General features: G+C 41.8%; 1 protein-coding gene across 2 annotated transcripts; it reads left to right on the top strand.

Moving 5' to 3' along the window:
• Positions 1-2,273: 2,273 nt before the first annotated feature.
• On the top strand, positions 2,274-15,744 carry LOC121567760 (tsukushi). Of its 2 annotated transcripts, none has more exons than XM_041878016.2 (2): positions 2,274-2,573; positions 13,317-15,744. In XM_041878016.2, the coding sequence occupies exon 2, from the start codon at positions 13,320-13,322 to the stop codon at positions 14,376-14,378; it is 1,059 nt and encodes a 352-aa protein (XP_041733950.1). In that variant the 5' UTR covers positions 2,274-2,573; positions 13,317-13,319; the 3' UTR covers positions 14,379-15,744. The 2 variants fall into 2 exon arrangements, with proteins under 2 accessions (XP_041733950.1, XP_041733949.1); XM_041878015.2 differs by lacking the exon at positions 2,274-2,573 and adding an exon at positions 9,196-9,354.
• The last annotated feature ends 9,018 nt before the right edge of the window (positions 15,745-24,762 follow it).

The raw sequence follows: 24,762 nt of genomic DNA, 5'->3' as shown, positions 1-24,762 counted from the left end.
CATGCATGGTCTGTCTTACTTCATGGAAAATACTAATATAACATTTGTGGGTCCTCGAGGGACCCCCATTTGAGCCAATGGGCAGTCATTTTGACTCAAACGTTCTAACATTCAATAGATGGAGCCAAAATCATTTTTTTGCAAAACATCAATATACAGCTTCAACATATGTTTCAAACCATCATGTCAATCTCATGGACCATCAGTCCATAGTTATGATGGTGGTTAAATTTCTCCAGCACTCAGCTGGGGTAACTTTTTATCATCTATAACAAGCAAGCATCCCCATCCCTACAGATTCTGATAACATAAATAGCTACACAAGGGGCTCATTCTCTGAACCTAATAAATTAACAGGATTCCAAAATTACACAGTTCTCTATGGAACTATTCTAACTCTTCCAGACATTTACTGCCAAAGAGAAAGTGACAGATGGGGAGGGAGGGATATTTTAGGACAGCGTTACTGCCTATGTTTTCTGAGGACACATTTTTGAAACAAATTCTGCATACAAATGGATCTAGTACACAAACTGTTTGTGGCAACCTTCTAATCTCAACTTCAGCTGTTTTATTTTTACAGACCAGTCCAGTTCAGTTAGAGGAGAGGTGCGGCCAGGTTCCCAAATTCTTCTGACAACAGGACCACTTCTGTGAAGAAAAAGGAGAAGGTAAGCCCACAGTTGAATAGACATTGTTTTGTTTTCTCTCTCCACTTCAGTGTTTTTCATACCTCTTCATCTGTGTGTGTGTGCGTGTGTTGGGACCCACTCTCTGTCATCATACTGTGAAAACACTGAATGTAGCCCAGAACCCACAGATGAACAGCGTGGCGACCAATATTGTGCAGCAGCAGATGTTGATCATCATTTCTCCCACTTGGCCTTCCTTTCCCTCCCTCTTCCTCTTAAAGCTTTGTAAACACCCAGTGCCCCCGTTGCTGTTTATGTCTACATCAACCATTTGTCAGTTGCTATGGATGGCCTTCATCACCACATTGAGGCTGCAGTAGATATAAAGAACTAAAAGCATGGAATTCATTAGTCTGCATTATTGGCCATTTGCCATTGCCCAAACTAAATATGTTGCCTTTTATTACTTTGGTTTCCTAAATGCCATCTTGAGATTTAGGCTAAAGGCTACAAACATTGTTCAATTCTGTTAGGCATTCCCTTAATAATAGTGTTTCTAGATAGATAATAGATACTGTAGGCAGAGACAGTAGGCTATTTGGGGTTTCATATTTTATCAACAGCCACATTTTCCCTAAGGTGCACAAGCACAAAAATATTCTAAATTTCCTTTAGCCAAAAGGGCTATATTTCCTAAAGTAGAACCCCATCATGTTGAGGGCTATATTTCCTAAAGTTGAACCCCATCATGTTGAGTAAAAACAGATGTCCTATAGAGTACCACAGTATGAGTCATAATACCCATAAAACCTAGCGGTCAAACAGGGAAATGGTTCAATCGTTTTTCCGCCATTCATTTTTCCCATAGGGGATTTTAGAAGCACTTCAAATAAGGGCTGTGTTTCATGTAGGCTTACCCTGGTGTGACATTTTGATAACAGTGTAAATCTCCCTAGGACAACGTGACTTTTATCAATATATTCGCCTGTAATTCCCCCACCAAAAATGAAATTCTAATTAGCTGCTAATGTGGCTATCACAAAGAACTACAAATGCCATGATCATCTGGACGAGACTGCCAAATCAAGATAAAGATAATTATCTCTGGATTAACTATCTAATATTAGCTAAATGTAGTAATGAAGAAATTGGCTACATTTCTTTAAATGGACAATTATGTGAACTGTCTTGTGCACGTAAAAAAAAAAAAAATTGACATAAATAACTGTTAGCGAAGGTGCCAGCTAGAGATGACCTGCAGGAGCTTGCAGGGATTTGTAGTTTTGCATGATGTCTACTTTGATGTGAATTAGCATTTTCGAATCTGAGAGTAAATTGAGCCAAATATATTGATAAAAGTCACCTTGTCCAAGAGAGATTTACATGGTTATCAAAATGTCACACCAAAGCCTACAACACAGCCCTTATTTTAAGTGTTTCTAAAATGCCCTATGGGAAAAAATGTATGGCAGGGGAACGATTGGAACAGTTTCCTGTTTGACCGCTAGGTTTTATGGGTATTATGACACCTCCAATGTGGGGCTCTATTGCATAACATTCTTCATATCTGTAACAATGGAATAATTTCATGTAGGTCCCCGAAGCACCAGTCTCGCCACTAGAGTGCGCACCGTTCGTGTCCAATTTCAAAAGTGATTAGAAAAAGGAGAGGGTTGCTGGCGGAAACCTATCGGGACTTCAGTGCTCTGCGAAGAAGTTGCGGGGAGTCTCGTCTCGATCTCAAATCAGAATAGCTAGTCGCAGCATTGACAGTTAATATAAAACCTCAAGACATCTCTCTAACTTGCCTGAACCGCACAATGACATGGGACTTACAAAAATGGGAGCGGAGGTTGAGTCTCATGCAGGATTCCTTGGCGCGGTGAAGTAAACTGTATTGTCCAGGCGAGCCAACTGTCTAAATTCGTATTTGATGTCAAGGTATGTCTGAAAATGTGTGAGCAAATTAGAATAACCCTTATCAACGGTATTTTAGAGTTTTCTTTGGATTTTAATGTTTTCAATCCTCGGAACGAAGGAGGTCAGATCATATTTCTGATAGGCTATTAGGTTCTAATTGTACCTATTAGTTAATTACAATTATAATCATATAGCTACTTTATATTTTAAACCCCTGAAGACCATTACTTATTCACAGGCCAAATTCGTAAACTTGGTTGAGTGATGTGCTTCAGAGAACGTGACAAGTCGAGTGATGATTGACAGAGGAAGGTGGCGGGACTTGGGAGTAGTCTGGTAGATATGAGATCTGATTCATTTCTCAGGTACCACACGGATGAGCTTGACAGTCTCAGAAAAGTAGGTAGGCTGCAAGGTAATGCAAGGTTTGCCACGGCTACAGGAAATTTGATCTCCAGCAGAAAAAGAAGTCATTTTGCTAGCCTTGTAGTTGTATTACTCACCGAGGCCAGTGGTCCTCCAGTTCATATTATGCTTAAATACTAAATACCGCTTTTTTTTATTATTTTTCTTGAAAGGGGCATGTAGGCAGCCTATGTGGAAATGCATGCATAGGGCTTTGAGTCAGACTTTATCTAAAAAAGGTATTATGGTAAACATGAGAAACGTTTTCATTTTAAAGATTTCACTCTAAAATCTAATGTTGAGATAATGTCATGCCATGACTATAGAATATGGTTAAAGCTAAATCACAGACACCATTGTGACATAGCTACAGGGTTCTGATACCACCATCCACGGGGGACGCACCCATACTGTCTATTGCTCAATACCAAATGAATGGGAAAGATAGGCACCATCTGAAATGATGGAATTAGTGTCTGAAATGATTAAATTAGTGCCCATCGTTTCCATTAATTTGGGATTGAGTCATGTAGCTGGATCTTCAAAACAGATGGTGTGGAACTCATCTTGAGAAGACCACTTTTGAAGTCTTAAAATACTTTGTAAACTTTAACCCTACACTGACAGCACAGACAGTTAGCCTGTGCTATCAGTGCAATAGTTCAACCCTATTAATCATGGCAGCTGAGGACTTACTTGTTGTTGTCCTGATGAGCCTAGCCTATACTGTTTTCTGCACTACTACAAGCTCACATTAAACATGGCTCTTCTTAATGTCATGCATTAATTTGTCTTAAATGGATTAGCGTGCCCGCACCACCTATCTCCTAATTAAATTGTTTGTAGGCTTTGACTTTGGGATTAAGCTGGTAAAATACACTCTTAGAAAGAAAAGGTGCTATCTAGAACCTAAAAGGGTCCTTCGGCTGGCCCCATAAGAGAACCCTTCGAAGGGTGTCCATTTAGAGCCCTTTTGGTTCCAGGTAGAACTCTTTCCACAGAGGGTTCTACCTGGAACCAAAAAGGGTTCTCCTATGGGGACAGCCGAATAACCCTTTTGGAACCCTTTTTTCTAAGAGTGTACTCTCCATCATATGGAGGATGCTTCTGAACTGTGATAGACCTGCTGTATGAGCAGCAGAGATCAGGTATGTGCTACATTGCAAAGGCCTACATAGGCCTGTACTAATGAGGCTCAAACCATCCTCAGATGCCGGGACATGAAATTACACTGAACAATAGCTGAAAATGCAGTAAAACATCCTTCCCAGTTCCCACATAGCTTAACTTTGTATTACTCAGATGAAATGCACTGTGCATTAGGAAAGTATTCAGACCCCTTAACTTTTTCCACATTTTGTCAAAGGAATTGTCTGTAGAGCTCCGACAGGATTGTGTCGAGGCACATATCTGGGAAAGGGTACCAAAAAATGTCTGCAGCATTAAAGGTCCCCAAGAACACAGTGGCCTCCATCATTCTTAAATGGAAGAAGTTTGGAACCACAAAGAGTCTTCCTAGAGTTGGCCGCCCGGCCAAACTGAGCAATCGGGGGAGAAGGGCCTTGGTCAGAGAGGTGACCAAGAACCTGATGGTCACTCTGACAGAGCTCCTCTGTGGAGATGGGAGAACCTTCCAGAATGACAACCATCTCTGCAGCACTCCACCAATCAGGCCTTTATGGGAGAGTGGCCAGACAGAAGTCACTCCTCAGTAAAAGGCACATGACAGCCCACTTGGAGTTTGCCAAAAGGCACCTAAAGGACTCTCAGACCATGAGAAACAAGATTCTCTGGTCTGATGAAACCAAGATTGAACTCTTTGGCCTGAATGCCAAGCGTCACATCTGGAGGAAACCAGGCACCACTCATCACCTGGCCAATACCATCCCTACGTTGAAGAATGGTGGTGGCAGCATCATGCTGTGGGGATGTTTTTCAGTGGCAGGGACTGGGAGACTAGTCAGGATCTAGGGAAAGATGAACGGAGCAAAGTACAGAGAGATTCTTGATGAAAACCTGCTCCAGAACGCTCAGGACCTCAGACTGGGGCGAAGGTTCACCTTCCAACAGAACAATGACCCTAAGCACACAGCTAAGACAACGCAGGAGTGGCTTCAGGACAAGTCTCTGAATGGCCTTGAGTGGCCCAGCCAGACCCCAGACTTGAACCCGATTGAACATCTCTGGAGAGACCTGAAAATAGCTGTGCAGCGACGCTCTCCGTCCAACCTGACAGCGCTTGAGATTATCTGCAGAGAAGAATGGGAGAAACTCCCCAAATACAGGTGTGCCAAGCTTGTAGCGTCATACCCAAGAAGACTCGCGGCTGTAATCGCTGCCAAAAGGGTCTGAATACATATGTAAATGTGATATTTCCAAAAACCTGTTTTTGCTTTGTCATTATGGGGTATTGTGTGTAGATTGATGAGGAGGAAAAAAAACAACATTTTAATCAATTTTAGAATAAGGCTGTAACGTAACAAAATGTGGAAAAGTTATGGGGTCTGAATACTTTCCGAATGCACTGTATATGGTGTCTTATGAGGATATAAGAGTGTTGAAAGATAAGATCCTAAAAGTGAGATGTGTTTGTGGCCTATAATTTCCCCTGAGGAGAGTTGAGGCACGGACAGCTGTAGTTGTCAAGTAATTATAGTGGTTAATGTTGGGCTGATTTGAAGTCTGGGCTAACAGCCATTTGCTGTTTGCTGTAATTTATTGGTGAAAGGATGAGAGGAACACCTGGTGTGGAGAAGTAAAAGAGCAGCAGATGTATTCATGGACAGCATACATAGGCAATGAATAGACCGGGAAAGACACTAACTACAGTATGTTCAGAAAGTATTCACACCCCTTGACTTTTTCCACATTTTGTTACGTTACAGCCTTATTCTAAAATGGATTCAAAAAATAATAATCCTAATCAATCTACACACAGTAACCCCATAATGATAATGACAAAGCAAAAACAGGTTTTTAAAAATGCAAATTAATAAAAATAAACGGAAATATCACATTTACATAATTATTCAGACCTTTTACTCAGTACTTTGTTGACACACCTTTGGCAGCGAATACAGCCTCAAGTCTTCTTGGGTATGATGCTTCAAGCTTGGCACACCTGTATTTGGGCAGTTTCTCCTATTCTTCTCTGCAGATACTCTCAAGTTTTGTCAGGTTGGATGGGGAGCGTCGCCGCACAACTATTTTCAGGTCTCTCCAGAGATGTTCGATAGGGTTCAAGTCCGGGCTCTGGCTGGGCCACACCAGGACATTCAGAGACTTGTCCCGAAGCCACTCTTGCATTGTCTTGGCTGTGTGCTTATGGTCGTTGTCCTGTTGGAAGGTGAACCTTCGCCCCAGTCTGAGGTCCTGAGTGTTCTGGAGCAGGTTTTCATCTAGGATCTCTCTGTACTTTGCTCTGTTCATCTTTCCCTCGACCCTGACTAGTGTCCCAATCCCTGCCGCTGAAAAACATCCCCACAGCATGATGCTGCCACCACCATGCTTCACTGTAGGGATGGTGCCAGGTTTCCTCCAGACGTGACGCTTGGCATTCTGGCCAAAGAGTTCAATCTTGGTTTCATCAGACCAGAGAATCTTGTTTCTTAGAGTCTTTAGGTGCCTTTTGGCAAACTCCAAGCGGGCTGTCATGTGCCTTTTACTGAGGAGTGGCTTCCTTCTGGCCACTCTACCATAAAGGCCTGATTGGTGGAGTGCTGCAGAGATGGTTGTCCTTCTGGAAGTTTCTCCCCTCCACAGAGGAACTCTGGAGCTCTGTCAGAGTGACCATCGGGTTCTTGGTCACCTCCCTGACCAAGACCCTTCTCCCCCGATTGCTCAGCTCTAGGAAGAGTCTTGGTGGTTCCAAACTTCTTCCATTTAAGAATGATGGAGGCCACTGTGTTCTTGGGGATCTTCAATGCTGCAGAAATTTTTTGGTAACCTTCTCCAGATCTGTGCCTCGACACAATCCTGTCTCAGAGCTCTACGGACAATTCCTTCGACCTCATGGCTTGGTTTTTGCTCTGACATGCACTGTCAACTGTGGGACCTTATATATACAGGTGTGTGCCTTTCCAAATTATGTCCAATCAATTGAGTTTACCACAGGTGGACTCCAATGAAGTTGTAGAAACATCTCAAGGATGGTGAATGGAAACAGGATGCACCTGAGCTTAATTTCGAGTCTCATAGCAAAGGGTCTGAATACTTATGTAATTAGGTATTTCTGTTAATTTTTTATTTTTAATACATTTTCAAACATTTCTAAAAACCTGTTTTCGCTTTGTCATTATGGGGTATTGTGTGTAGATTGAGGATACAAATTATTTTAAGCAATTTTAGAATAAGGTTTTAACGTAACAAAATGTGGAAAAAGTCAAGGGGTCTGAATACTTTCCGAATGCACTGTAGCACCAATGTAGTAGACTAGACTTATAAACTAAATTAGTACTTAGTTTTAGCCACAGATGCCCACTGCATGCATGGCTTTAGACTGTCCCCTCATCTGTGTTCTAAAAAAGCCAGTCACTCAGGGTGTAGTTGGTGTCTGGGGAGGATGTAGCCTTGTAAATGTGGGATGGGAGGATGGAGGAGGATGATTTCCTGTTGAAATAATTGTTTTTATTAAAAGGGAAACAAATGGGTAGTAAAAGTTCATCCAGTATTGTGAAAACAAAAACCTCATGAAAGATACATACCTTATCTTGGATTTTTGTGAAGCCAGTGAAGGGAAAACAGAAGCATAATACATCTCTTGATCTTGTTTAATAGGGAAATATTTACTCACCGTCATTTGATAGCCGAAATAATTAGAAGAGATCTGCCCTATCTTGTATGATAGGGGGGGACTCAGGCTTTCAGTCAACAAATCCTAAGAAAACACATTCTCTATCACAAACACACACAGAGGCCCGAGTGGCTCAACTGAATACAGGGAAACTGACCTATTTGTATGCAAATCTGATAGATCTTTGCAGAATTATATTTTTTAACCAACCTTTTGATACATTACTCAAATTCGGTACACATTTGCCTGATTAAACATCAGAACCAGTCCTACTGGACTTTTTTCTTCTTCTTTAGATTAATAGAATAAACAGACTCAACCACCACACAAAATGAACAACTCCAGTTGAGTATTCAGAGTTTCTGGGCAGCTTACCACATAATCAGCCTTCATGTTGAAGTATTCCAGATTTCCTTTCTGATTATGCAACATCCCCTGTTACATGAGAACATTCTGGAGCCTTTGCAGGACATCTAGGATTAACATACCTGATAACTCTTCAAACCTTTTACTGCAGTGTGCTAAATCAGGGTCACACAGAATGTTTCTTGGTAGTCTTAAACAAATCTACTTTGAAACAAAAGTATACACCTCACACACATGGTTATGGTCTTAAAAAAAGAAGACACTTTATCTGACATGGAACAGGTATGTATTACATTTTGAGTTTGCATCCCAATATCACACTTTATATACATCACAGAAGACTGAAATATAAAACCGCTTGACATAGAAACAACGGATTTCGGCTGTTTAAAAAATATATGTTTATTAATTATGAAATTATGAAAAATATTAATAACATTCCACCGATGAGGCCACTAGAGGGCAAGTTGGTCATTTGACTGCAGGAAAGCTTGATGTGAGAACCTTCCACAGACTATACCTAACTTTGGCCCACTGCACAAATTAATGATCAATGGCTTTTCTGTTGGGTCATGCTTGGGCATACACCACCTGACCGGTGAATGCTTAACCAGTTGTTATACAACTACAACTGTTAAAGCAGAAATCAGCAGTTGAAACAATATCAAAGCTTTCGCGCCACCACTGTTTTGGTAAAAAGTGGTTGAAATGGGACTAGAGAAATGTTACCATTCTCAAAAGACACAGCTATAGATTCATGGACAGACCATCCATGATATCAAAATTATAGTTTTAACCATGTTTTTAGGCAATACAGTGTTTGTTTACATTTACTTTGTTTACAAACATTGGAGTAAGACAAGTTTATATTTTGTGTTCTGATGGGGTACAACAGTTGAACTAAACTCATGAGGCATTTATAAGTTATATTCTTTAAGTACTCAATGGGTACATTAATTCACAAGTAAAAAAAAAAAAAAATGGATGTAGCAACTGCTGATTGCCCCTTTAACCTTTGTCCAATTTCTATGTGTTGTGTGTGGGTACTCTGCTCTGCTCATTATGACAGTGTTGCTGCCAAGTGCACTAGGAGGTTTAGGAGCAGATCATTTACCTGCCCAAAGGACGCGGGTTAGGTGGGTTCAGGAACAAGTCCTGTGAACCACCAGCCTTCTTCTCAGTTAGATATCTAGCGCTGTGCAGTGAACAAGAAACTAGTGACAACAACAGAAAATAGAGGTATGAAGTGCATTTTCTGTTTTAGTTATTGCTTGGTTATTAAACTTATTTCAATGTTTTCAAGGTTTCTGAAGGAATAATTTAACTATTTTGCCGATGGCATTCCATTATTATTTGTGATACAGTAGTCATCAATGCGTGCCATTTGCCACACAGTACTTAATATGTGAATGTGAACTTTCTAATGGGTAGCTACTGGTGTCTCAGACATCTTAATCCAGAACTGTCTGCTTGGATGAGACCGATGAGGACTCTCCTAAAGACATACACTACCAGTCAAAAGTTTGGACACACCTACTCATTCAAAGGGTTTTCTTTATTTTTACATTGTAGAATAATAGTGAAGACATCAAAACTATGAAATAACACATATGGAATCATGTAGTAACCAAAAAAGTGTTAAACAAATCAAAATATATTTGATATTTGAGATTCTTTGCCTTGATGACAGCTTTGCACACTCTTGGCATTCTCTCAACCAGCTTCATGAGGTAGTCACCTGGAATGCATTTCAATTAACAGTTGTGCCTTCTTAAAAGTTAATTTGTAGAAATTCTTTCCTTCTTAATGCGTTTGAGCCAATCAGTTGTGTTGTGACAAGGTAGGAGGGTAGCCCTATTTGGTAAAAGACCAAGTCCATATTATGGCAAGAACAGCACAAATAAGCAAAGAAAAATTACAGTCCATCATTACTTTAAGACATGAAGGTCAGTCAATCCAGAAAATGTCAAGAACTTTGAAAGTTTCTTCAAGTGCAGTCGCAAAAACCATCAAGCGCTATGATGAAACTGGCTCTCATGAGGACCGCCACAGGAATGGAAGACCCAGAGTTACCTCTATTGCAGAGGATAAGTTCATTAGAGTTACCAGCCTCAGAAATTGCAGTCCAAATAAATGCTTCACAGAGTTCAAGTCACACACACATCTCAACATCAACTGTTCAGAGCGGACTGTGTGAATCAGGCTTTTCATGGTCGAATTGCTGCAAAGAAACCACTACTAAAGGACACCAATAATAAGAAGAGACCTGCTTGGGCCAAGAAACACAAGCAATGGACATTAGACTGGTGGAAATTTGTCCTTTGGTCTGGAGTCCAAATTGGAGATTTTTGGTTCCGACCACTGTGTCTTTGTGAGAAGCGGTGTGGGTGAACAGATGATCTCCGCATGTGTAGTTCCCACCATAAAGCATGGAGGAGGTGGTGTTATGGTGTGGGGGTGCTTTGCTGGTGACACAGTCTGTGATTTATTTAGAATTCAAGGCACACTTAACCAGCATGGTTACCACAGCATTCTGCAGCGATACGCCATCCCATCTGGTTTGGAGACTTAGTGGAACTAACATTTGTTCTTCAACAGGACAATGACCCAACACACCTTCAGGCTGTGTAAGGGCTATTTGACCAAGAAGGAGAGTGATGGAGTTTGGCCGGTGTAGGCCGTCATTGTAAATAAGAATTTGTTCTTAACTGACTTGCCTAGTTAAATAAAGGTAAAATAAAAAATAAAAAATGGGAGTGCTGCATCAGATGACCTGGCCTCCACAATCCCCCGACCTCAACCCAATTGAGTTGATTTGGGATGAGTTGGACCGCAGAGTGAAGGAAAAGCAGCCAACAAGTGCTCAGCATATGTGGGAACTCCTTCAAGACTGTTGGAAAAGCATCACAGGTGTAGCTGGTTGAGAGAATGCCAAGAGTGTAAAAAGCTGTCATCAAGGCAAAGGGTGGCTATTTGAAGAATCTCAAATATAAAATATATTTGGATTTGTTTAACACTTTTTTGGTTACTACAGGATTCCATATGTGTTATTTCATAGTTTTGATGTCTTCACTATTATTATACAATGTAGAAAATAGTAAAAAATAAAGAAAAACCCTTGAATGAGTTGGTGTGTCCAAACCTTTTACTGGTACTATATTTCTTTCTTCCCAGTATAAGCACTTTTAAAGATGAGACACATATTATAAGGACCTTGAGTGATGATGTCTCCACGTGCATCCTCACAACCATGAATAGTTTGTGTTGTAAAGTAAGAAAAAATGTATGAAGAAAATTTGGTCAAATCCATTGGGAGCACAAATAAAAGAGAAATTAGGGCTGTTGGTGTGTTGCAAGGAAAGCTTGAAGTGTTTCCAGAAACAAGAGTAACAAAGACAGCTAAGGGGCATTTTGAAAGGAAAACTATTTATTTGAATTCTAAAACTACATTTATGTCTGTTCCAAGGGTAATCTTTAATGTTAAGTTGTTCAGATAAGTGGCTTGAGTGAAGGAATACAGTTCAAAAACATGAACTGCTAACATGCGTCTACTAAAAAATAAAACATAAATTTAAAAAAAGGCAATTATGGCCACTAACACGTTTGTCATATTTATTTTGTATTTAATGTGTGTGTAGAGATTATGTTTATGCTTGATGTGTTTAACGCTAGCTGTATGCATTTATAGCTCCATAATGTATCCCTGTAATGTAGTGCATATCAATGTGACTCACAGAGCTTATTTACTGCCTGTAGTGTCTATGGAGCCCCGATCTCCTGTAGCTTATCAGGATGTTGCTCTGTTCACTGGATGATGCAGAGTGCTGTTAATGGCCCATATACTGTGTGTTTATTTTGGGTCACTGAGAATGATGTCCAATTAGCTGTACCTTTTCATTTGAAAAAAGGGAAGAAATTCGATTATTAGTCACGTATTCCATGTATCTCTCCATTTACCTTTTCAGATATACACTACATGGCCAAAAGTATCGTAGAACATCTAATTCCAAAATCATGGGCATTAATATGTAGTTGGTCCTCCCTTTGCTGCTATAACTGCCTCCACTCTTCTGGGAAGGCTTTCCAGTAGATGTTGGAACATTGCTGCGGGAACTTGCTTCTATTCAGCCACGAGCATTAGTGAGGTCGTGCACTGATGTTGGGCAATTAGGTCTGGCTCATAGTTGGCGTTCCAATTCATCCCAAAGGTGTTCGATGGCGTTGAGGTCAGGGCTCTGTGCAGGCCAGTCAAGTTCTTCCACACTGATCTCGACAAACCATTTCTGTATGGACCTCGCTTTTTTCTGTCATGCTGAAACAGGAAAGGGCCTTCCCCAAACTGTTGCCACAAAGTTGGAAGCACAGAATTGTCTAGAATGTCATTGTATGCTGTAGCGTTAAGATTACCCTTCACTGGAACTAAGGGGCTTAGCCCGAACCATGAAAAACAGCCCCAGACCAATATTTATCCTCCACCAAACTTTACAGTTGGCACTATGCATTCGGGCAGGAAGCGTTCTCCTGGCATCCGCCAAACCTAGATTAGTCTGTCGGACTGCCAGATGGTGAAGAGGGATTAATCACTCCAGAGAACGCGTTTCCACTGCTCCAGAGTCCAATGGCGGAGATCTTTACACCACTCCAGCCAATGGTGCGCATGGTGATCTTAGGCTTGTGTGTGGCTGCTCTGCCATGGAAACCCATTTCATGAAGCTCCCGACGTAAAGTTATTGTGCTGACGTTACTTCCAGAGGAAGTTTGGAACTCGGTATTGAGTGTTGCAACCGAGGACAGACGATTTTTACGCGCTACGCGCTTCAGCACTCAGCAGTCCCATTCTGTGAGCTTCTGTGGCCTACCACTTGGCGGCTGAGCCATTGTTGCTCCTAGACGTTTCCACTTCACAATAACAGCACTTACAGTTGACCGGGGCAGCTCTAGCAGGGCAGAAATTTGACGAACTGACTTGTTGGAAAGGTGGCATCCTATGACGGTGCCACGTTGAAAGTCACTGAGCTCTTCATTAAGGCCAATGTTTGTTTATGGAGATTGCATGGCGGTGTGCTCAATTTTATGTACCTGTCAGCAACGGGTGTGGCTGAAATAGCCATATCCACTAATTTGAAGGGGTGTCCACATACTTTTAGTGTATCTGAATACATTAGACGTAACATCTTTGTTTTGTATTTGTGTCCCCTCAGAGCATGATGGCGTTCCTCCTGTGTGTTAGCCTGTGGATGCTCCTGGCTGTCCATGGCCAGGCTGGAGCTGTGAAGAACTGCCACCCGGGTTGCCACTGTGAGGTGGAGAGCTTCGGCCTGTTCGACAGCTTCAGCCTGACCAGGGTAGACTGCAGGGGAGTGGGCCCCAGCACCAGCCCCATCTCCATCCCCCTGGACACTGCCCACCTGGACCTGTCCTCCAACTCCATGTCCCTGCTGACCGACACCATGCTCTCTGGGCCTGGCTATACCACCTTGATCAGCCTGGACCTCAGCAACAACCGCATCTCCATGGTCAGCCCAAAGGCCCTGTCCAGGCTGCGCTACCTGGAGTCTCTGGACCTCAGCCACAACTCCCTGGAGGGCCTGGACAAGGGCTGCTTCTCTGGCCTCCCCCTGGCCGAGGTGGACCTCAGCCACAACCGCTTCCAGGAGTTTGACCTGGACATGTTCATCACTAAAGGTCACGGAGAGCCAATCAGCGTGGATCTGTCTCACAACCGGCTGACGGTGATCTCCAGGAGTTCCTCTAGGAGCCCCTTGCTACATGTCCAGAGCCTGACTCTAGCAGCCAACCAGCTGACGGCCGTGCCCAAGCTAAAAGGCATCCCGCTGAGGGACCTAAGCCTGGATGGGAACAGCATCTCCCGCATTGAGGAGGGGGCCTTTGAGGACCTCAAGGACCTGGTTCACCTGTCCCTCAGTGGACTTCCTGAGCTCTCTGACATCCAGCCTAACCGTTTCAGAGGTCTACAGAGCCTTCAGGTCTTGGACCTGTCCAACAACGCCAAGCTAAAGACACTGAACCCAGCTGTGTTCAGTGGACTTGTGTCTCTACAGGAGCTCAATCTGTCCAACTCTGGAGTAACGTCATTGCCAAATAACATGCTAAGTCACTTGCCAAGCATCAAGAGTATTACCCTGGGCCAGAATATCAATTGTTGGAGGACTCAAAAGCAGGGCCAGTTTCACAGGCAGCTTGGACAGGAACAGAACCATGACGAGGTGCTGACCTGTGATGTTGAAGGGATTGTCTTGTGATTGTGTTGGGATCGTTGCCTTCAGTATGGACATCTAGCTAGCACATTAGTGCTAAAACTGTGCCTTATATCACTATATGCAAAGAACACTTTTTGTTATTGCCACCAAACATGATAATTACTATTTGAACAGTTTTGTTTAAATTTAAATTCAAAGATTAGTATTTTACTTTTATTCCAAAGACCTGAGGTATTTATATTAATCCACTGTTGATACTATCACGTCATGCTTGCTATGCATAAAGCATGTCTTTCAACTACAGTAACAAGCCAGCAATAGCATTGATGGATATTGTCTTAACCATTTAGCTTTTCCTCTTCCAATTTTGAAGGTGGTTTTAGGATCTGGAAATAAAAAAAGATACCTCAGCCACTAGGAAAAATATTGTTATATTCCATAACAATCATCAGATCTTTGAAGTATACACTATGCAAGGACCACTCTTATGTCAGACCGAAAGGTAAACATCCTATGTAGAGTATATAGTTACGTATGTCTAGCATAGGAGGCTGGTGGGAGGAGCTATAGGAGGACGGGCTCATTGTAACGGCTGGAATGGAATTAATGGAATGTAGTAAAACGTGGTTTCCATATGTTCCATTTATTCCATTCCAGCCGTTACATTGAGCATGTCCTACTATAACTCCTTCCACCAGCCTCCTCTGGTGTCTCGTTATCATTTCAATCAGATATTAAGTGGACGCATTCTCCTGCTATCTTGCTCAGTCATGTTTACATGGCCTAAGACCTGGAAGCCAACATTGCCTGTTCTGTTTCAAAGAGCAGTTACACAACTGAGGTTGAAATGTAATCTGAACAAATCAATGCAGAAACAAATTCATGAATGTCACCCAGGGGTTTTTCGCTGCTCCGTTATTGAATCAGTTTCCCATGACCGTGACCATTTATTTCAAAACATAAAATGGTCTCCCTGTACTTGTATTAGACACAGACATGTTTTGTACTGTATTTTAATCTCTTCTGACAGAGAAGTAAGTGTGTGTTTTAACTGAAACGCTATACGCCATGTAATTTGATACATTGTATTATTCACCCTACTTTGAAAGGTAAAAAATGTCGCAGCTATTCTACAGCATCAACTTTGGATCTACATTGGCCAAAATCTTTCAGATATTCTGTGCAACAACAACTGCATGTTTGAACACCTGCCTTGGTTGCTGTCCCTGTGGTATAATATGGACCGAAAGAGACAATCAGCCTCATAACTACACATGAGCTGTTTTGAATGTTAAACATCTGCGTAAAGATTTTATATTTCTTTATCAATAGTGTATACACTGAGTGTACAAAACATTAAGAACACCTTCCTAATATTGAGTTGCACCCCTGAACACCCCCCCCTCAGTTCGTCGGGGCATGGACTCTACAAGGTGTCAAGCGTTCCACAGGGATGCTGGCCCATGATGACTCCAGTGCTTCCCACAGTTGTGTCAAGTTGGCTGGATGTCCTTTGGGTGGTGGACCATTCTTGATACACACAGGAAACTGTTGAGCGTGAAAAACCCAGTAGCGTTGCAGTTCTTGCCTGGCACCTACTACCATACCCCATTCAAAGGCACTTACATATTTTGTCTTGCCCATTCACCTTCTAAATGACACATGTACACAATCCATGTCTCAAGGCTTAAAAATCCTTCTTTAACCTGTCTCCTCCCCTTCATCTACACTGATTGAAGTGGATTAACAAGTGACATCAATTAGGGATCATAGCTTTCACCTGGATTCACCTGGTCAGTCTGTCATGGAAAGAGCAGGCGTTCTTAATGTTTTGTACACTCAGTGTATAACTTAATAAATGTAAAATAAATGGATTATTCTCACACTGACAGCTGTCCAAATGGTTTTGTAATGTCTGTGTACTTTACATAAATGTATGACCTTTTTCAGACATTCCTTTTAACTTTGTTTACTAAGTACGGCATCTTACCCTGTCCCCAACACCCTGTGGCATTTCACAATTGTATATGAAAATATAAACATTTTCTGGGTTACAACACACACCACACTTAAAGCCCACTGTCGTCACACCAACAGGGTTTCTCAATTTCACAGAATTCCCTGTATTTCATAGAGCTGGATTCATGTGATTTCATTTTGTTTGCTGTACTGACTCACAGGGTGTCCTGTAACAATAGCACTTATGTCTTCCTCAGTGCCTAGCGCAGCATCTATTTACTTTCACATGCTGCCTAACATCCTTCCTTTATTTACTTTGAACTCTGCCTGTAAACACACACACACACACACACTAGTGGTCTCAAGAGGTCGTTAAACAGAAGCGGTCAGAGACACTAGTTCCAGGCAGGGAACCATGCGACTGTGGACTGATGTCTGAAGCCGATGAGAGGGAAAGAGAAGGGGAGTAGGAGGAGAGTGGCCTGACTTTGTGTAATGGAGGCTGGCTGTTACTCCACAGATCTCTGTGCTCTGAGAATGTTCCATTGTGTGCTCCTCCTCAGAGACACAGAGAGCATTCAGATATCCCCTCAGCCCCTTGCAGTGGTTGCCAAAGCACAGTACTTTGAAATTCTAAGAGACCCGTGTGCCAAAGACCGAGCCAAAAAAAGTCTGACTCCACAAAAGAAGGTTTCCTCCAGATTACACCTCCTATAATACAACATCCTGCTCAGGAAAAGTATGGCTTGCTAGGATCAACTAGACAGGATATTTCCTTAGTGATTTTGCTTCAGTTTATACTCTTAGATATATTTTGGCCAACCAAGGAGCAAAAGAAGTTGTGTGTGTGAGAGAGAGAGTGATAAAGAGAGAGAAGAAGAGCAAAAGGGATTTTCTTAGAGTTTGGCCCTCTGCGGATGGCCCCATTAGTAAACCAGTTCCAGATGTTTGGGCCATTCGTCCATCTTCTGGAGAGCAGGAATTTGGAGGTGGAGAGGTTGGAGGGCTGTCAATCACAGCTACCTCCCTCAGGTCAGCCTGCCAGGATCAACCTGAACGGTGTTAAATTACAAAAAAATCATTCACAATCCAAATACAACTAATGAGCTTAATAACATAAATGTATTTACCTTTTTGTAATCCAGTGACTCAATCTCTATGGTTACTTTATCTGTGGTTTTGGAATAGACTGATATCCACACTTCTCTCCAGGGCAATATAAAAGGTTCAGGTATATGAGGGGTCATGACACTCTCAGAGATACTGTATCAGGGTAGCCCATGAGAACAAAGAGCAGTGAGCCTAAGGCTCAACTCTCCTGAAGTGTTTTAATGCAGCAGTGGTTTGCTTACTGAACCCTCTGGAGACATGTTCAACATCCTCAGGCCACTTCATAATGGATTATAAGATACACTGTTCATTACACACACACACACAGCTGGCCATGGGCTCCATGCATTATGGATTCACTGGCTGAGAAAAATCAATGCTTCCCAGTAAATATAAAGATTTTCATTACACTTTCTCTGACAAAAAGAGTAACACATAATGTGGAATTTACAGAAAATGGTCATACTGTAACCTGGATGGCTAAGAGTGGTTGCTAATGTACAGTAGCTATCTGCATACATACAATATATCGTATCGGCATTTGTATTGCATTGAACTAGTGTCATGTTTTGTCAAACATATTTTAAAGACCACAGCAGCACCCTTATCAATAGCCCAGTTATCTACAGAATCCCTTTGCCTTTGGATCTGGCTTGATGAGGATTTTGATTGGCCGGTCCCCTGAGAGGAGGAAGTAATACCGATACGATATTGCCGATACGATATTGCCAGCAGTAGAGGGGACTCCCTAAAAACACGCCACTTCGAAACAGCTACGACTGGAAGTGACTTTTCCTAACCTTAACTTAATTCTCCTAACCTGCTACAAAAAAGTCACTTCCAGTGGTAGCTGTATCCAAGTGGCATGTTTTTAGGGTACCTCAGCAAGAGAGACCGAGAAGCATTCCCAAAGATTGTGGATGAATGAAGATGTCCCACGCAGGCTGTTTACCATTGAAAAAAATATTGTCCGAGTTCCAGTCTGCTTAAGCGGTGGCTCCAATGCATTAGCAGCTGGGTCTGGTCTGCTTAGTTAATTGACTGTATATGAATCAGATAAAAAAGGAGCGATTGAGATCTCGCTTCCTCTTCTGTCTCTAATATCATGTGAGTAGGAAATGTGATATTGTTAAACCCAGGGGTAGATCAGATCCAAGGAGCTGGCCTATTAATAATCACACATGAAGTGCCTTCTTTGTTCCCCTTTAGCCCGTGTGTTGATGGATGACCCAGTTTTTAATCTCCTCTTAGCCCTACTGTAATGACACAGTATGGTGGTGGGACTTTGTTCATATTCTCACATCTGTGTCAACAGAGATAATACAAAGAGGTTTACCTCATCAAAAACACAGCATGACATCCTTACTCTGTCTTACAGGAGAGCATTTCTTTGGTGTATCTGTACTTATGTTTTTTGGGGTATCTTACTTCACTACATTCCTAAAGAAAATAATGTACTTGTTACTCCATACATTTTCCCTGAGGCCCAAAAAGTACTCGTTACATTTTGAATGCTTAGCAGGACAGAAAAATTGTTCATTCACACACTTATCAAGAGAACATCCCTGGTCATCCCTACTGCCTCTGATCTGGCGGACTCACTAAACACACATGCTTTGTTTGTAAATAATGTCTGAGTGATGGAGTGTGCCCCTGGCTATCCATAAATGACAAAAACAAGAAAATGGTGCTGTCTGTTTGCTTAATATAAGGAATTTGAAATTATTTATACTTTTACTTTTACTTTTGATACTTAAGTATATTTGAGCAATTACATTTATTTTTTATACTTAAGTATATTGAAAACCAAAACTTTTAGACTTTTACTCAAGTAGTATTTTATTGGGTGACTTTCACTTTTACTTCAGTCATTTTCTATTAAAATATCTTTACTTTTACTCAAGTATGATAATTGGGTACTTTTCCCACCACTGGCTGAAGCGAAGAAACCACAAGAATACATTTGCCCTTTTTACGGTTACCTCTGCATGAAAGACCTGAAGGGTTGTTTTCTGTTTCCAGTGAGAGAGCTTGAGCGATACGATCAGAAACACAATCAGCCATCTCAAGACTTCAGATATGGTTACACTGCCCTATTTCATGTAGGATTGTTTATCACCTTTTGCACAATAATACAGCTACAACAAGGGAGGGAAGGATGAAAACAGGAGGGAAGGTCAAATAGAGGGGAGGAGGATTGGCAGACAAGATGCAAAACCATTCTTTCCACTCACACGGACTGTGGAAATGATACAGCACCTGAGCAGGTGTGTGCACAATTCCATCCACCTCTGACCTGCCCATAATACCTTATTATAGGGTAAGGGTTGTTATTATCCATATTGGTAATTTGGGTTGATTGAAATATGCCAGAGAGGTAATCATTTTGTCCTCCACAGGCTCCTGTGCCGCAGTAGTTTGGCTCTGAGATGTAATTACTACAAACGGAGGGAGCTTTTGGAGTGTGTAATTAGTTCAGGTATGCAAGACCAGGGTTTCTTTATTAACTTCTCCACGCTCGCTTGAACCGCTATCAGACAGATGCAATCTGACCTTAAAATGGACAGATCCTCTAGAGCAGAGAGTTATTGAAGCAGCTAATTCATTTTGCTCACATATCCTATTGCTCCATGGTTTTTTGAAAACGACAGGATTTGTATGGCCTCAGGCGATTGCCACAGTTCAAGGGAAAATTATATTTATTTCCTCATAAAGCTGGGTTTTGTTTACAAGTTTGTTTAGACAGCACAGGCCAACCTGATATTGTTTGCTGCCTGGCCGGAAACAGTGGGTGAATGAACACTATGTTTAGGGCTTCTAAGCAGGGTAACAATGGGAGCTGACACACAATGCTACGGGTCGTGAGGAGAGGCCATTGTCGTGTCAGACAACGACGACAGACCTCCTGGACTTCTCACGGGTCACATCGACGTGTGTGTTTTGCTTTCTGGTGTTGAATTCTGTGGCATTAGATACCTGTAGACTATGGTATCCAGTCATGACATGTACATTATGCTGATAATATTTTATTCGAAAATGAATTGTCTGGAGACCAATGCTCCATGTTGGAATGCAGCTCACATTGTTAGATGCCTCCAATCTAATCTTTTATTTTTTTTATATGGCCTTTATACATAGTTTTGCATAAGAGTATGCGGATGAGAATTTGTCTTCCAAATTCTTAGCTGAAGGCCGAAGAGCAGTTCACATGGATTTCAACCACAAATCCCCATGCAAGACACTTCCTTTTGTATAGTTTAAACTCGACTTGCCGTTATAGTAAAAGTGCTACAATAACTATTGTACAATAGCCTATGAAGATCCCTCTGATTTGAGTAACTGAGCCAATGAGACTCACCACTTTGTTAACCTTCTGTTCAGGATATTCTCTGATTGATGTGTCTGCGGCGAACATGCAAAGAACGTCGAATAATGTGTCTTTGAGAGTTTTAGGCCAGTGATTCTCCCTTCGCTGAAGGTTTTCTTTATCAACAGCAGTCACATCAGTAGACTGAACCAAGCTCTAGCTTTCAAACGGAGACGAACAAAAAGTATTGTATGTAGACTGTTTGGGTATGGTGACAAACGTGTTCTGCAGGATGTTATCATTTGCATGACAATGTCAGTAGTGTTATGACTTTGAACATAGGCAATGTTCCTCATGACCCTCTGAGTTTGTTACACAGGTGACTCGTTGCTGCCTGTGATCAGAGAATAATGTATTTGTGCATGATAAAGCAGAACTGATCATGCTAATGCTAATAAGGTAATCCACTTTGCCTCTGTGACTGAGCCATCTGTAACACCCTCTTCAGTTCAAGTCAAAAGTCAAAGCCCTTTTTTGGGGAAAAAATGTAATGTACAACTCACAATGTCTCTTTTCTGGCACTTCTCTATGGGTCTTATTCAGGGACAGCGTTTAAAATTGCGGTTAGAATTTCCCTCCAACTGGCCCCAGAGAGCATGACCTGTCCAGCTGGCTGGGCTGGGCCTGATGGGAAAGAGAGCTATTGGCTCTGTCAGCATCATATTAGAATGAACTATGTGTGAAGTAATCATTTTTTAGAATGGCATTTTATACATTACACCATCAGATATGTGTATTGGAGAATACAGCAGATGATAATCTCATTCAATTTACATGCACATTTACATTTTAGTCATCTAGCAGATGCTCTTATCCAGAGCAAATTAAAGTAGTGAGTGCATAAATGTTTGTACTTCTAATCCGGCTGTCTTTATTCAAATCTATACTGAACAAAAATATAAACGCAACATGCAATAATTTCAACGATTTTACTGAGTTACAGTTCACATAGAGAAATCAGATAGAAATAAATGTATTTGGCCCTAATCTATGGATTTCATATGACTGGGCAGGGACGCATAGGGACGCATAGGCCCACCCACTTGGGAGCCAGGCCCACCCACTGGGGAGCCAGGCCCAGCCAATCAAAATGAGTTTTTCCCCACAAAAGGGCTTTAGTACAGCCAGAAATACTCCTCAGTTTCATCAGCTGTCTGGGTGACTGGTCTCAGACGATCCTGCAGGTGAAGAAGAAGCCGGATGTGGAGGTCCTGGGCTGGCATGGTTACACGTGGTCTGCGGTTGTGAGGCCAGTTGGACGTACTGCCAAATTCTCGAAAAAGACATTGGAGGCGACTTATGGTAGAGAAATGAACATTAAATTATCTGGCAACAGCTCTGGGGGACATTCCTGCAGTCACCATGCCAACTGCACGCTCCCTCAAAACTTGACACATCTGTGGCATTGTGTTGTGTGACAAAACTGCACATTTTAAAGTGGCCTTTTATTGTCCTCAGCACAATGTGCACCTGTGTAATGATCATGCTGTTTAATCAGTTTCTTAATATGCCACACCTGTCAGGTGGATGGATTATCTTGGCAAAGGAGAAATGCTCACTAAAAGGGATGTAAACAAATTTGTTCACAACATTTGAGAGAAATAAGCTTTTTGTGCATATGGAAAAATTCTGGGATCTTTTATTTCAGCTCATGAAACATGGGACCAACACTTTACATTTAGCGTTTATATTTTTTGTTCAGTATATTTTATTTCCTGATAGGGAACTTGATGTGTGGTGACAGATTGGTACATACAAAACACATAACTACATAGAAGACAGAAACATGAACAAAACTTGTACTGTATGTGAAGAGGAGTTGATTTAATAGTTCAGACAAACTCATTACACAAGAGAGTTATGTTATGATGTGTTTGTTAAGAAGGTTTGTCATCTAGGAATTCCTCACACACTCTTTCCTAACCCTATCTAATCCAGCAGGCCTGATGCTTACTCACTCTCAAAATAATCAGATCCACCAACGGTGCTGTTTGGGAGGGAGTGTGTTGAAGTTTAAAGGGCTTGCGTCACTCTCAGTAGTGGTGGTCTGAGATGGGAGTTTTCCTAAGGAAAAGGGACATCCTGAAACTGTATGGCCTCTCTCTCTCTCTTTTCCTCCCATCTGGTTTCCATCAGAGGTGCCAAGACCGGAGCTACTCCCAGCAGGACACAATAGAATACATCCATGCAATTAATGGTTTGTGGGTCTTTACTCTGCCTGAGGGGTTTTCTTAACACAACTCATTCTCTCATTAGCATTTAAAAGTTATTTTCTTTAGGTGTTTCATTGTGTTATCGCGCTACATGTTACATTTCCAATTCCACAGTACATTGGGTTCACTGACAGACAGTAAATGGCCAATATCAGTCAGAATCAGGAGGGCAGCAATATGAAACCGGACCGGTTTTGTATCATTTTGAGGCCTAATGGATGTTTTCCTATATCTTCTGGGCTAGTTATGAGACCTGGGATGACTCCGCAGAGGTACGTACCACCTCAGAGAAATCAATGACGAAGCAAACGAGGAAATTAGAAGACAAGGGGCCTGCTTTTTAAGCTCATGAGCTTCATTACTATTTTAGTTTCAAGTCTTGGAGCCTGTCTGGGTCTCAGAAGTCTCATGCTGACTCACTGATGCATCACAGATACCCATTATCTTCTGATCAGTTCAGCTCATGAACATGTACTAAGAATATAACTAATATATTGAATCTCTATTGGCTCACTCTAACATACGTATTTGTATCAATAGACTTGATAGACTTTATACTATAGGTGTAGGCTATGGATGGCTTGACAGAAGGAACTAGAACAGTTGAGCAACATAGGCTGCTACAGTATGGCACTGATAGGGTTGTCAATATTCCCATAGTTGAGCTAAGAGGAATAGTATGTAGGTCTGTGGCTGTGTCTCAACACACAGCTTTTCTTGTAAGAATCACAACATTTAATGAGTGACACATGTTACTCAGAGTATCCCATTATTGTCTGGGAGGGGGGGGGGGGCTGAGCTCAAAGTAAACCACCATTCAGACTGAGCTCACAGTAAACCACCATTCAGACCAGAGGAGGCTGGTGGGAGGAGTTATAGGAGGACAGGCTCATTGTAATGTCTGGAATGGAATCAATGGAACGTGGTTTCCATGTGTTTGAATATGTTGAACTCTGTTCCATTCCAGCCATTACAATGAGCCTGTCCTCCTATAACTCCTTCCACCAGCCTCCTCTGATTCAGACTGCACTCACAGTTAACAACCATTCAGACTGAGCTCATGTAAACCGTGTTGACGTAGCGTCCTCTTGTGGTGTAAACATAGAACTGCTGTCCGGCCAATGACCATACAAGGATGTATCCATGTAAAAACAAGCAGGAAGGGTATGGAAAGTCATAACATACACCCGAATGGTAGAGCTGTGCCAATTCAGCTACCAAGTCATCCCTGTTACAGTATTGATGACAAAGTGGGAGTATTTTGTAGCATTTTGACAGTTGTGGCTGGTGCTGTGTAGGTGGTTTGTGTGTACTTGTGATTCATAAGCAGTCTTTAATGCAGTCTGCTCTATATATCTTGTTGACTTCCTGACCACAATGACCTTAGATGATCCAAGATCAACAGACTCTGTGGTAGCAGTGTAGAATGTGCTCCCAAAAATCCCATCTCTTCCCACCTCTATCACCATTTATTTCCAAACTGGGAAACATTAACAATTATTTGTATCTTGTTACAGAAAAATCGTATTTTGAGGATGAGTCCCGTGTAGCTCAGTTGGTAGAGCATGGCGCTTGCAACGCCAGGGTTGTGGGTTCGATTTCCACTGGAGACCAGTATGAAAAATGTATGCACTCACTAACTGTAAGTCGCTCTGCATAAGAGCATCTGCTAAATGACTAAAATGTAAAATGTAATGATGTAGGCCTACTTATAAATCTCACAATGTTTGTATAGAGTATTTGAATCACAAACACTCAGACAATACGATTTGCACTC

The sequence above is a fragment of the Coregonus clupeaformis genome, chromosome 6, assembly GCF_020615455.1.
Source record: "Coregonus clupeaformis isolate EN_2021a chromosome 6, ASM2061545v1, whole genome shotgun sequence".
In the NCBI taxonomy this organism is placed as follows: Eukaryota; Metazoa; Chordata; class Actinopteri; order Salmoniformes; family Salmonidae; genus Coregonus; species Coregonus clupeaformis.
Note: the sequence above shows the minus strand (reverse complement) of the source record. Positions and strands in the feature narration are given on the sequence as shown.